This window comes from Varanus komodoensis, unplaced genomic scaffold (genome assembly GCF_004798865.1).
Source record: "Varanus komodoensis strain SLA01 unplaced genomic scaffold, ASM479886v1 scaffold1, whole genome shotgun sequence".
NCBI lineage: Eukaryota > Metazoa > Chordata > Lepidosauria > Squamata > Varanidae > Varanus > Varanus komodoensis.
In genome coordinates, this window is record NW_025335268.1 from 129453818 (window position 1) to 129468659 (window position 14842).

The 14842-nt window shown below is 40.7% G+C and overlaps 1 protein-coding gene across 3 annotated transcripts in view; it reads left to right on the plus strand.

The window, feature by feature from the left end:
- The window catches only part of LOC123031209 (transmembrane and coiled-coil domains protein 2-like), a 41633-nt gene that overhangs the window by 21209 nt on the left and 5582 nt on the right, over positions 1 to 14842 (plus strand). The window contains exons 1-3 of one of the 3 annotated variants that reach the window (XM_044445873.1): positions 573 to 1045; positions 4337 to 5268; positions 13019 to 13154. In XM_044445873.1, the coding sequence (XP_044301808.1) occupies positions 1037 to 1045; positions 4337 to 5268; positions 13019 to 13154 (1077 nt within the window). In that variant the 5' untranslated portion in view covers positions 573 to 1036. Of the gene's footprint in view, positions 1 to 572; positions 1051 to 4336; positions 5269 to 13018; positions 13155 to 14842 lie in introns of those variants that run through there. The other 2 variants (XM_044445853.1, XM_044445862.1) reach the window with 2 other exon arrangements.

A 14842-nucleotide genomic window follows, 5' to 3' on the forward strand; every position in this document is an offset into this window, starting at 1 on the left:
TGGGGAGGAGCATTTAGGTCAGGGAATGCAACTGTGGGGTGAAGTGGATTAAATAACCCACTTGTGGTACTCATGCTCAGATTTAAATCAAAGCTTCTATCACCATGAATGCTATAAAGTAGAGAGGGAAGGGTTGATCTGATGATGGATCTCCTGATTTGATTGTCCTAGCATTACAGAAGATAGTTTCCATTTTGGGATGGAATTACGTCTTTTAATATTTATGGCTTGGAATCCAACATCTGGGAGTTAACCCTAAGGAACACATTTGTTGAATAAATAGAGAACCCTACTGCTGTCGGCAGCAAAGACTGCTTTCCTGAACATGTCCTCAAGTAGTAGCTTCTGTTCTTTCTGCCTCTGCCATTTCCTAATACTGTAGTAGTTTCTCCATTTCTGCATGGGCGACAGGCTGTCTCAGAAAAAGGGGAACTAGTGACCCGGTCTCTACAGTAAATATACACTTGATGGAAACAGAAGTTTAGCAACTTCTCTAAAGAATTGGCTGGGTTTCCTCTTTCAGCTTCGTCAAGGTTGTTGTCACTGGGTTGCTTTTATTTTTTTATCATATGTGGAATAGTTTATATGAAGGAGGGGGGAATCCATTTCCTGCAGGTTCTGCTTTAATTCCTGCAAGTTGATAAGAAGCAAGAAGAAACTCCTGACTTTGTTCTGGGTCCTGGAAAGCCCCAGAGCAGCAGAGGAGCTAAGAATAGGCCAGCAGGCAGTGTTTGTAAAGTCTGCAGTTCTTTGTTTTTAAAAATGTGCTGATCTAATAAGGCTGAGGCAAGTTTGTGGCTGCTCTGTATGATGTTGTGTGTGGGTAGTGTTTTTCCCTCCTGCTTGTCTATATCACCCAGCAAAATACATCAGTAGGATGTCTGAAGCGGAGACATAAGAGTAACCCAGGCAGGACTGCGGTAGCTTCTGGATGGCTTTGGTGGCATTTCCTCATGGTTTTTCTTTGCCGGGGATCTTCCTTAGCTCAGCAGCGAGGCTTAAGCTACTATGAGAAGGAAGAGAATACTGGAACCGGATGACCAATGTAAGGTATGGTGTAAAAGCTTGCTGTGGCTTGACTTTAGAAGCCAGCTGTTCCCAAAGAAGGGTTGTTGGGGATAAAATGACCTCCATACATTCATCAGAATTTGGAGCTCTTAGATTCTGGAGAGTAGCAGCTTTGTCCTCATATTCCTAGCTGAAATTTCATCAAGTAACAGAAGCTGAAGAGAGATTTTAACTCCAGTTTCAGTCTGCTTGAATAATTGGAGAAATGCAAGAAAAACGAACTTCTAAGAAAACTAGACAAACAGTTTATTGTCCACATTAGCATACTGGTGGAGATGAAAGGGATTGGTCTAGTGCTCATACTCAACAAGGCTGCGCAGTGTCCTGAGTTCTGTTTTTTGATGGGTCCTCTAATTTGAATCTTAGATCCAGGGCAATCTCTTATCCACCCTGCTTCTTGCTATTCCCAGAAGCAAAGGTAGTGTGGGCCATCTCTTTAGTGGTCCAGATAGCATGACCTTGGACAGGTATAAGTATGCCACAATATAGAGGCAATAATCAGAAAACACGACATTATTCCAGTGATGGCATTTCAGTGCTGATACGGAAAATTGAAACTCCCAATTTCTTTCCAAAAGGACCTGGAAGTTTTAATATGTTCACCTTTGTCCTGGTGAAATGGGAATTGCACTGTGCTCTCAAACAATGTTTCTGTAGTTTGGAAGGCCTGTGGGACTCCTTGATATTCTGATCCAGTAATTGGACCCTACTATTTATGGTTCTTGTACTTAGGCAGAGTACTATGGCAGAGTACATATTATAACTGCAGAATATGTATTACTCTTTGGGAGCATATTTGTCATTGTCTATTTATACTAATTGATGAAGTTAAGTAATTATATATTTAAAGTCAAGCTTCTTTGTTGTAAACTTCAGTAACAGCCCTTCAGTGCTAAACCTGTCATTCCATTGGTGGCCATTTTAATAAGGATCTCATCGGCAACATGTGTAGAGCGTAAACCTAATGAAACCCTTTTATTGCTATGCTGAAAGATACCAGAACTAAGCAAGGAATTAAACTGTATTGCTTCAGTTTACAATTGGGCTGTATGTGTAAAGGCAGAGGCATATTATCTGTCAGTTATCATGTGATAGTTGAGTGAGATAGCTATTATTGGTGTAGCAGTCATGGGAACAGCTTTGTAACCACATGTATGCAGTACTCTTTGGGTATAGTGTGAATTGATCCTCAAGCTGCTGAGCAGAATAGTTTTTAAGGACATCACCAAAGTAAACCCCTTTACAAAGGTTCTTTTTAATGACAAACATGAGGTCTTTGCTTTCACAATGAGCATTCAGTACATATCTTTATTTTATTCAGAATCTCTGGAATGATTTAGAAGGTCTCTTGACTGCATGAGCAATAAATATAATAGCCCTTGTTGGAGCCATGACCACTGGCCTCACCTCATTTCCCACTTTTGTGGTTTCTACTTGCACAGAATCTATGTGAGCACACCCAAATCTGTGGAAACATTGTGTGTACAAGGGCCTGCACATACTCAGGTGCATACATGTAGCCCTTGTGTATACATGATCATGTATGTATAGAGGGGAAGTGCACTCCTGAGTCCCCAATGTGTGTGTGTGTGAGAGAATACCAACAATAGGATATAATATATGTAGGATTTATTTAGACACACCAAATTACAGTTCTTATGATTATGACAAGGGTCTGGACATTCTGCCACATGAACCAAAGTATTGCTGCTGACCATAGTTCAGACCTTCCTTTTGTCCACATGAGCACATAACCTGAGGATGGTTGGAACTGATGGCACTGGCAAGGTATTTAGCTCTCAAAAGTCTGGCAGTATAGAATCTTTCATGGAGCAGGGTGGTAGCAAAGTAGGCAGGATCTGCTGAAGACACTTAAGTTTTGGCATATCCTGATTACATGCTTCAAACCACTTACACTCCACTTAGATTTGCACAGGAATTTGCATAGAAAAGGCCACGACTGGGAATTATTTAGTGTTTTAAATTTTAGATAGTAGAGTAATGTACACGAGGGGTTTTATGCTAGCAGTTAAAGTAACAGAGTTCCTGGTTTCCTGAGCAGCTTTGTATGAGCATCAGCTCATTGGTTGACAGGACTTAAAAAAGAATAACTATAACCTATATGTAATCATCAGTCTCTGACATTTCAGTGCCTGCAGAGTTGCATTTCTGCTGAGCAAAATTAAGGCACAAGGAAGCATTATGAACAAAATCCTGAAGAATATCAGAGAAGTTTTCTCTGATTCTTTTACCTTGTTTGACTTTGTATATGTCTTGGTACAAAGTTTGGCTGTTACTTCCATTTTTCTAATTTCCCTTACCTGTGCGCAATGATCAAGCTGATTCTTGAAGGGCCTTGAGTTTTGCTCTGTTGGTTTGTGGAGCTGAAATATGTCAAGAGCACAATTCATAAAGACTTCCAGTGGTGTCCTTGAAATCAGTGAAAGCCATTAAAGCTTCCTGAGTTTGTATTTAAACACAACAGTCAAGTTTGCATTTTAGTATAAAACAGTTATAGCTTGCTTTTTAGCAAAAAGAATTCCCCAGTATTATTGTGGGCAACTAATACTAAAGGAGGTCACACTGCAGCCAGAGTTTTAAACCTGAATCTTCCACAATTGTTTTTGAAGCCAGATGACTTTGTTGGATTACTATAATATGGGGTATTCCACTGCCCTCCAGATGTTTTGGAGTTCAGTTTCATCAGCCCCATCCTGTATGGCCATTAGTCATAGAAGAGGGGTTTGTGGGCCAAGCATTTGGAAGGTGGTAGGTTGTTTATCCCTGCTATAATAGGAGGTACATTATTTCCAAGCAGAAAAAAGAACATATGAAATATGGTTTTGCCTTCCAATAGTTTTCTTGGTTATGACCTGGAAGTTATTTCATGTTTAATAATACACTCTTCCTTCAAAGAACCTGAAAAAATGAATCTTTGTTGGGGTTTGGTAGCAAGCACAAGTAGATACATTTTAGCAATAAAACAGCTGAAAATCAGTTTACAAAATGAAGAATTATGTCAACTTTAACCTCACATTTCTCCTCCATCTTCCTAACTAACTGTTCTCAGTAACTCATCATCATTTCTTTCTTTTTTATATTTTTATTTTTATTGCATTTTTACAAACTTTCAACAAAACCCCTCATCAGTATTTCTGCCTCTTGTGCCATCCTCACCTATCCATCATTGCATTATTTGACCCAGGGATAGAATATTTATTTTTACTGATGTATTTCCATTTCTTTTTTCTCTCCACCACAATAACAGTTGGATAAAGGAGATGTGAGCCAACTCAGCTTACCTTCCAATACAAGCCATGGTGATGCTGACAGCAACATCTGCCTTGACGTTCCAGATGGCAATCCAGACCCACAGAGGACGAAAGCTGCCATTGATCATCTGCACCAGAAGATCCTCAAGATCACTGAGCAGATCAAGATTGAACAGGAGGCACGAGATGACAATGTGGCTGAGTACCTGAAGCTAGCTAACAATGCCGACAAGCAACAAGCCTCTCGTATCAAGCAGGTCTTTGAGAAGAAAAATCAGAAGTCAGCCCAGACCATTGCCCAGTTGCATAAGAAACTTGAGCATTACCACAAAAAGCTAAAGGAGATTGAACAAAATGGGCCCTCACGCCAGCCCAAAGATGTCTTCCGGGATATGCATCAGGGCCTCAAGGATGTGGGAGCTAATGTCCGTTCCAGCATCAGTGGCTTTGGAGGTGGTGTGGTGGAGGGTGTAAAGGGTGGACTGTCGGGCCTTTCTCAAGCCACACACACAGCCGTGGTCTCAAAACCCCGTGAGTTCGCAAGCTTGATCCGCAACAAATTTGGCAGTGCAGACAATATTGCCCACTTGAAGGACACACTGGATGATGGGCACCCTGAAGAAGCCTCACGGACCCTGAGTGGCAGTGCCACCTTGGTGTCTAGCCCCAAATATGGTAGTGATGATGAGTGCTCCAGTGCCACTTCTGGCTCAGCAGCAGGTAGCAACTCTGGCGCGGGTGCTGGTTTGGGCAGTCCCAAGTCTAACACCTTGGACAGTCACCACTACAGTTTTGAGACCATCATAGAAGAACTAAGAGATATTAAGGACATCCAGTCACACCTTGAGGACTCCATGGAGGACCTCAAGGCCCAGCTGCAGCGAGACTATACTTACATGACACAGTGTTTGCAGGAGGACCGTTACAGGTAAAACTTACTGATTATGTTCCTGTTTCTCCAAAATAGGAAATGTGTACCTTTCCACACCACCTCTACTCATTGCCCTTTCTTGGTGTTGCTGGTAATGCTACCCTATTCTTATGTAGTGTCTCTCACAGAGTCATGCTGTGAGAAACAATGGATTAATATGTTGGTAAAGGGTTAGATGAAGCCATGGGTTCCTCCGAGGAGAAAAAAATGACAGTGAATGTTGGTTTGAAAGAGAAGAGACTTTGGCAGTAGAGATAATACCCTTCAATGTATTGGCAATATATCTAGCTAGAGTACAGTTGAAGCCCTGAATCCAGGAATTGTAATGTGAAGCCACAAAGGATTTTGGGATACTGGAAACAACCAAACAGCATAGACTTTTATTTTCACTTGCTAGACCCTATCTTCTCTAATGTTAGTGTAATATTTTTGTTAGGCTAGCAAAAGATAACCAAAAATGTGTAAGCTTTCAAGATCTAGACCTCTCGTAATCAGGCAAGAAAATGTTACAAAAAGCAGGTTTAGGGATAATGAAGTTCCCAATTCTGGGAATAATTGACGGCAAAAGAAGAAGGGGACAGCAGAGAATGAGGTGGCTAGATGGAGTCATTCATTGAAGCAGATGGTGTGAGTTTAAGTGGACTCTGGGGGATGGTGGAGGACAGGAAGGAATGTTGTCCATGGATGCAATGGGTCGGACGCGACTTAGTGACTAGCAACAACAACAACAACAACACCAACAAGGGGTAGTGGGGAGGGAAAATTTGACTTGAAGATGAAATCACAGTATCTCCTTTTTAGAATCCCAAGATGAAGTTGGGGGGGGGGGTCTGCAGATTAGGCTGTATCAGATCATGTGATTGTTAAAAGGCGATAGGATGGGATATAAATGCCTGTAATAAATAATAAATTGTTACAAGGCTTGTGGCAGCTAACATAGTGAGCTTTGTCTCCAAGTAAGCATGCATATAATTAACAAACATTGAATTGCATTGTTGGCCTCCAAGAAAGTATTCCTGTTTGCTATTCTGTTTTAGAAACAAATTTGTCTGTAGGCAAATATAATTCTGCAGCACAGGTAGGCTGTATGACCAAAAATCCTGGATTATATTCCTAGGTTAATTTTAGGTTCCATTCAGCAGCAAGCCAATAAGTCTTAATTGCTATAGCAACCAGTTCATATGCATACAAGAAATGTATGCATTTCAAAGGGAAAATTAGATTTAAATCAAGTGATTAGGAATAGGTCTTTTTTCTTGATGATTTAAAGCAACGCATCTTGCCTAGCTGTTGGTGACATTGAAAAAGTATTCTGGAATTTCCTCCGCACTGCAAATTCTTTTCAAAAAAAAAAAAAACAAAAACAAAACATTGCAGTATTAACCATTTCTGCTTTGACACAAGTGAAATTTTATTCCTGGCTAAATACTCAATGCCAGCTTTTACTTACTTCCCACTGGTAGGAAGAGTAGGACCAGTGTCTTAATGATGATCTTGCCTGTGCTCTTTGCTAAAAAAAATTAGCAAAGATAGCAAATAAGGAAAGAATTATGTTTCTCAAAATGTTTTGTGGAAAGGAGCCCATAGGGAACTGTGTGCTTGTGATTCTCACATATCAGTGCTGTAGGCCTCCTACTACTGTCTCATGTCTACGTTGTGGGTCTAGGAAGCCTTCCCCAACCTACTGCCAAATGTTTTGGATGACAGCTCCTGTTGTCCACATCCAGCATGGCTAATGGTCAGTGATGATGGAAAACACCTGGACATCATCAAGTTACAGAAAGCTGGTCTAGAGGTACAGTTCTCAATTAGGCTGTGAGAGATCTCAGGTCCAAATCCTTGAGAAACTCTGCCCAAGAAATGAAGATTGGCTGTACTGCTGGGGAGCAGCTGTATGCCAGTGGTGCTGCCCATGTCTTGCATGCAGAATGATCTGGGTTCAGATTGGACCAATGATGAGGACAAGCTCAGCCTGAGATCCTGGAAAACCTCTACCAGTCAGAGTAGAGAATACTGGATTGAATGGATAAATAGTCTGACTGATACAAGGCAGCTTCCTGCCTTCCCTGTGTTCAGAGAGCTATTTCACAGGTTGGTCACCTGTCCACCATAGAACAGAACATTGAAATTGTGAATGATTTTTCAGTGAAGCATCTCACAGCACCTCTGGGAAGCCCCTCCCTTGTGCCAGCCCAGACTGTGTGGACTCATCCCAGAGGACCCTGAGAGGTTACTGACTCTGTGCTGAAATTTTCCACACCAGAACACTCCCACTGTAGGAGACCCATGGATGGTCTTGGTCATTGACGTACCACTGCGAGTTCAGCATTCTTCATGGATTCAGACACACTGGGAAAGTGGGACTGCAATGGCAATCAGACTGTATGGTGACTATGCACCCATATGTGCAGTTATGGACTGGGTTTATGATGTTATACAGAGCATAACATGATAATGCCACCTTGTATGCAATTTTTCTTGCAAGAAAAAGTACAATCAGATAAATAAATGTGCATACTTGTTATGTCCACAGAGATTGTTAAGATAGTCTAGTGGGCATATGCAGGCTTGACACCTCAAACCGCTTCTCCCTACATGCTTTCCCAATACATTTGCTTGATTGTGTGAAGTGCTGATACATTACAGATAAGTGTTTCCATGTTTATATTGGATGCTCATGTTGTCCTTCACTGGTGTTCACATTTTTTCCAGTCTTTTATCGGAAGCTTGACATATTGCGGAAGCCACTTATCAGTGGCAGCAGGAATGGAAACAAAACTCTTTGTTCCCAAAGACAGGCATTCTTAAGATGAGCTATGCCCCTGTTTCATTTGCTTCCCATCACTTCACATCTGTCTTATTTGAGGGCCTAGGAAAGGCTGAAGCTGACATTGAATAACACTTCTTTTGCTGTCTATCAAATAAAAATTATAAATAAAAAAGATTAACACTTATTGGTGAATAAATCTCACTGAATGAGTGAGATTAATTAATTTGGGAAATCTTGAAACAATGGAAAGGTAGACTCTTCAACTCTTCACTTGGCCATGAAGCTCACTGGATGACCTTGTTCTAGTCATAAACTCTCAACCTACCCTACCTCACAGAGTTGTTGTGAAGATAAAATAGAGAGTGGGATAATGGAAGCTGCCTTGGGTTCCTTGTGGGAAAACAAGCATGATATCAATATAACAACAATAAAATAAATGAAATGCCGCAAAATTATAAAAGTAGCATACAAGACCAGACATAAAATTTCAACTAAAATCACAGAAAAATAAAAAGCACTTTGGTATCAAACAATAAGGTGTAGTACTTATTTTCAGGTAAACATGGATAGGAGCAGGCTGTTTACATGCATGGTTTGTTTGCTATCAAGTGTCATTAAATTTTTGTGTATAGAAAAAGAGCCTAAACATGTATTATTTAAACAAATATTCTGGTAAACCATCAAGAGAGCTTCAAGTATTGGGCAGCACAGATGTGAAACTTAATCATCATCATCATTGTCACATCATCATACTCTCAATAGCAGCAGGAACAACAACAGAAAGAAAAAGAGAAGTCAAACTTGTCCTATATCTCTATCTATCTATCTATCTATCTATCTATCTATCTATCTATCTATCTATCTGTAATGCGTGTACACACACACTCTCTCCTATATATCTAATCTACTTTATTAACTAAATATAATAAGCCTTATTTAACCTAGTGGGACTTATTTCAAGGTAGGCATTGTATACTGTGTGCCAGAAAATCACAAAGCTAGGTTGTGAGAATAAAACCATTAAAATAATATTTATGCATTTATTTAGACTATTTCTGAATTCCGCCCCTCCTTTGCTCAATGGTGATGTATACATAGAAATAATAAAATAAATATGCTGCAAGAAGCTGAACAAAACAATCTAGACATACTGCAATGCAATAATGCAGGAGTAAAAACAATAAGGGGCATTAAAATTAGCAGCATTAACTGTTAAAAGTAGTGGCCATGTTTGCACCATTATTTAGGAGATACATGAACAGGTACTGATGAGAAACTTGATTTAAAGCAGTGATTAAAATAGGCATTTTTTCTTGTTGATTTAGATCTTCTTGCGCTGTCTCTCTAAATGATCTTTGGGTAGTGTGACGCTACTTGAGCCATGCTAGATGTGGCGAGGGATGCTTGTTTTAAAAAATGACATAAGGATACAGTCTAACAGAATTATGAATGGCATTTGATGCCTGTTTAGTGAATTATTCAATAAAAGAAGTTGGTAGGTTATGAAGTTGTTCTTCAAGTATCAGTGCAATTTTCCAGACAGTGGGTTGTATCCAATGTTAGACTTACATAATAGCCATTCATTCTGGAAGGAGCTACTGTAAGACTGAAACTGGCTACAGACCACACTATCTGGTTTGTACTGACGCATTCATCCCAATGTCCCATACAATGGACCTCTACTATCACTTGTTCTCCTCCTCACTACTGCCTGTCAGCTGAATGAGAAACCTAATCCAGATGCTTGCCAACCTCTTTTATCCATTGCTGATAAATGTAAGAATCTGCCTTATACAATTCAGACTATTTGTCCATTCACTGCAGTACTGTCAACTCTGAGAAGCAGTGTTCCAATCCCTAAGAATAAAACAAAACTAGAGATGGCAAAGATTGACCCTGCATGCAAAGCATGTGCTCTGTCACTGAACTATGCGCCTGTCTGCACCTTTGTGTGATCCAGACATGAAAGGATGACTTTCATTTGTGAATGGGCTATCAATGCTTATACTGCGTCCCACACAAGTTTTATGTGAATGAGTTCAAGGCCATGCTATACACTACAAGCAAACATATGTCACTTGCTCAATGACCCTTTTCCAAACATAACTTCGAAAGTGTGTGAGAGAGATCTGTAAGGAAGGGATTTGGAGAGGGAAAATGGTGAGCAGAGAAAGGATTAAGCAGTGCATCTTACTACTTCTCTGTTCTCAGTCTGTTCCCACCAAACAACTTTTCAAGCAAAAGAAGAATCATTGTGATACAGTTGCCCACACTCATATAATATGCAGTTTGGATTGCAACGGTCCGCTGTCAAATAGTCATCATACAGCAATCAAAGCCAACACAAACCATCATCATATGGAGGAGCAGTAGTGTGGGACCCTGCTGACCCTGCCATTTCTGCTCTACCCAATCAATTACATGGATTGTGTATTTGCATACGATTGTATGTGCATAGGTACTCCTTCCATACACCCCACTTGATGTGTAGACATTATGGGGCAGTACTGGTGCTGTGACATTCTACCCTCCTCCATGTTGGCACAATTCTTTTCTGAAGAAGGTGCCTGTGTACAGAAATCTAGTCTCATTGATCCATGCTCTGGGGAACTCCTCGTTTCATTTCTGCAATCTGTTGTATATGAGGCTGCCCTTGAAGATAATCCAGAAACTTAGTGCAAAATATGGCCATTAGAGCACTGACTGGAACTGGGTGTTGTGACCATATAATGTCAGTACTTTAATATCCTCCCTTGCTCCAAGTTCCTTTTTTGCCCCAAGGTGCTGGTGTCTACAAAGCCCCATGGCTTTGGGCCACAGTATGTAAAGGATCACCTCTTCCCATATGTTCTTGCCATATGAAGGCTTGCTGCAAGTGCCCCTGCAGACTAAGATTAGGCTTGCTGCAAAAGTATTTTCAACTGCTGCTTGCTTAATTTTTTATGTATAACGCTGCATCAAGAGTGTTCAAAGAGTACCTATGGATGGGCAGGCTTTCCACCCACCACGAACCTACATACATTCATTAGAATTCTGTAGGGAGCCTCATGTGTGCCTAGCCGCTCTGCCTGCATACAGTGGCCACCTCCTTGTGTTCTAATCTTGAATGCATGATTAGAACTTAGAACCAGGATACCTAGCCAGTTATCTTTCCTTGTATACACCAAATTAACCCTTGAGATCTCATGAAGGGGCCATCCCATGGCTAAAGTATGTCAGCAAGCAATGGCACATAAGCAGGCCTTTTCAGCAGTGGCACCCACATTCTGGGGCACCCTCCCATGTGTGATCTGAGAGGTGGAATCAGTGGCAACATTGGGTTTTTCTTGACTTACAATTGCACTACTCTGTTTTACTGGTTTGTAATATCTTAATGGATTTATTGTTGTTTTTTCAATTGTATTATATGCACTTTTTAGAGAAGCAAGGGCTGTTCAGGTAGTTTCTGCTCCCTCACTTGCATTCATTTAATGTGTACTGGAAGTTTGAAAGGAGCTGCTATGAGGAACCTGGCCATGTCCATGGCTTCTGCTGAGAAAATTTGCTACTGAGCTACTTGCTTTTCATTCCTCAGGACGTAACATAAGAAGAGCCATGCTGGATCACACAAGAGGCCTCCCTAATCCAGCATCCTGTTTCCCATAGTGGCAAGCTAGATGTCCCCACTGGGAAGCCCACAGTCAGGACCTAAGGGCAGCAGTCCTCAGTCACTGTTTCCCCTAAGAGTGTTGCCTTTGATCCTGAAGTTAGCTGGTAGCCACTGGTAGCCTTTACTTCCAAGAAATTGGCTAATGCCCTTTCTTGTGGCATATCTTGTGGCAGCCAATTCAATAGTTCTAACTAGATGCTGTATAAAGAAGAATTTCTTTTTATATGTCCTAGATCTCTCACCTGTTTGACTTGATTGTATCACACTGCGTTTAACACAGGCAGCTTATTTACAGCTGCCCAGTTTCTTATGAGAAAAGGCAGGCAAAAAAGAAAAAACGCAGAAAGATATTCTGATACGTTGGGCCTAACTATAGGCATTTTATTATTCTACTTGATATTTCAAAAAGAAAATTATATCGCAGAGAACCAAACTGCTCATGCAATTATTTTAATCAGTTCCTCTTTTTGATGTTGTTGCTATTTTAAGTGACTGCTTGCTTATGCCCTCTGGTGCCCTTTTGTTTAATTTTCTATCTCTATGCAGTAGCCAGTTTATTTTCTAACACAATGCAAATCCAAGTCATTAGCTTTGTTTAATGATAAGTAAGGTTAAAGGAAAAAATAGCAGCCACTATTCTTTCAAAGCATACAGGGAGCATTAGTCTTCCATGTTTGGGTGAGAAGCTTGTTTCTTTCATCCAGGCTTCTGATTTCCCAACATACCTGTTGTCTTAGTAACTGGGAAGCTACTGGAGATCTTACAGCACAATCCTGTGCCTGTTAATTTGGAAGTAAGCTCTGCTATGTTCAGTAAAGCTTAATGAACATTAGGAATGATTATTCAAAAATGCTTGGAATGGTTATCCAAGGAAATTCCTCGTATATTTTTCTGAAAAAGTTCCAAGGTGTAGTTTATTGTTGCATCAGTTACTGCTGTTGTGAATAATGTTGGTTGATACCCATTTAAGCTTTACATAGACTTACCAGTCTGTCCATCTAGTCTTCTCTAGACATTTGGCCTCTGCAACTGTTTTTTCTATACACATTATATGTATGTCTGCCATGTGTTTGATGAAATGGTCTCCTTCCCTCTCCCCACACGATTCTGCTGCTTTTGTTTGGTAAGTCTCAAAGTGGAAGGGAGTGAAAGGGAGGGGTGTAAGGCAAGGCTAGTGGGGAATTTGGCCCAGATTTTAGTCTGTGTCAGGAAAAGTTTCAGGCACTCACAAAGCTTACCTCTTCTTCCCAAACCTAGATAACAGAGGTTCTATTCTCTTGCTTAGGGTTGTTACCTGTATCATACTTTCTTTCTCTCCCACTCTACAGATATGAGCGCCTGGAAGAGCAACTAAATGACCTGACAGAGCTCCATCAGAATGAGATGACCAATCTCAAGCAAGAGTTGGCCAGTATGGAGGAGAAGGTGGCTTACCAGTCCTATGAGAGGGCCAGGGACATTCAGGTACACTATTCCCCACTCACCATTCACACATACTTACTATTCCCTTTGAGAGCTCAGAACAACCTACATACAAATCCCAGATTTTCATCCACCTATCATGCCTAGAACCAGACATTCCATACTAAAACCATGAATGTGCCTTCAGATGATTGTCTGAGTGTTTGGGATTAATAGAGCTAGAGGACTGAAAAGATGCTCCTTGTCCCAAGAGGAGAGGAATGAGACTTATATCTGAAGGTGATAACGTTCAGTGGGACTGAACTCTAGACCACTGGTCATCAGTCCATTATTTTTGTCCTCATATTGTGGCAGTCCATGGCTCAGTGGCACAGCATGTGCTTTGTGTGCATAAGATTCCACATTCAATCCCTTGCATCTCCAGAAGGGTCTGGAAAAAACCTCTGTCTGAAGTCTTAGCCACTGCTTGTCAGTATATGAGCAGCACTGAGCAAAGTGGACCAAGGGTCTGACTCAGTATAAGACAGCTTCCTATGAGCCCATTGACCCCATGGATAGCCTTATAAAGTTGAAAATGTTGTTATCCATATGGACATAATCAGGAACTCAGGATTAGAGACCTGTCCAAGGTAATGAAGAATTGACTCCAAGCTCAAGGAGTCCACTTAAGTCTTCTGCAGTTAGTTGAAGCTCCAAAAGAAGAAAGCATCTGTTGTTCTAAGTCACAAGGGATAAATTCAATTTTGTGCCATTGTACTGGTTCAGGTACCTTTTTTTCTCTTTTCTTGGTGTACTTTCAGCCTCAGTATTTCTCTAGTAGCTTTCAGACTGTGCAGCTGAATAGGAGCTAATGTTTAGTCTCAAGAAGGATGCCATCTAGGTAACAAATTGGTTTCTATATTGACAACTGGCTAATGAGGAAGTAGCAATTGTGGTAATGGATCTTGCCTGTTGTCCACTTAGGGATATGGGTTGGAGGTTAGGATTTGGTATACTCCCACTGTACCACCACACCCTTCTGTAAATGACCATCCAACAAAATTACTTGCAGCCCAGTACAGAGAAGGATTCACCTTTCTGTCCATCCAGCAGATGATATGCTATGATGGTTCTTACAGTGATTTACACTGTGTTGTTTGGTGCTTTTACGAGGTCACTACAGGGTTCTTCATATTTCATTATGCCACTGTAGCAACTAAGGGTTTTGCTGTATTTCTGTCAAGGGTTGTTCAGTACCTCATGGGAAATTGGACATATGCTTAAGTTTGTAGAACTCCAATTTGGTGCTCCATTCACTCTCCTACAAAAGCACTCAGGCAGTGATCCATTTGTTCTTCATTGCTGTCTTTTAGAGTAAATAACATACAATCTCATACATAAAGTGTTTCCAATGACACTAATAGGCAAATGTGTGCCTGGCCTACAGGGTGTTCTTCTGCCCCCATTTGGCAATGTGAAGACATTATAGTAAGATGAATACAATCTGGTACCTGGAAAAAAAGGAAAGCTTATTTAAATAAATGACACTCATTTGATGGCTGAAAGCCACCAATTTACTCTTAATTGTCCTGTTGGATTCATCACTAATTCACTGGAACTTCAGTGCAGCATCTCTAAAGAAAGGGTTTAACATTGCTGCTCGATACATTAGAACGTTATATTAGCAGAGGCTGGTTTTTTAAGGTATGTAATATAGCTACATTGACATCTGTGTGAGAGGAATAAGTATG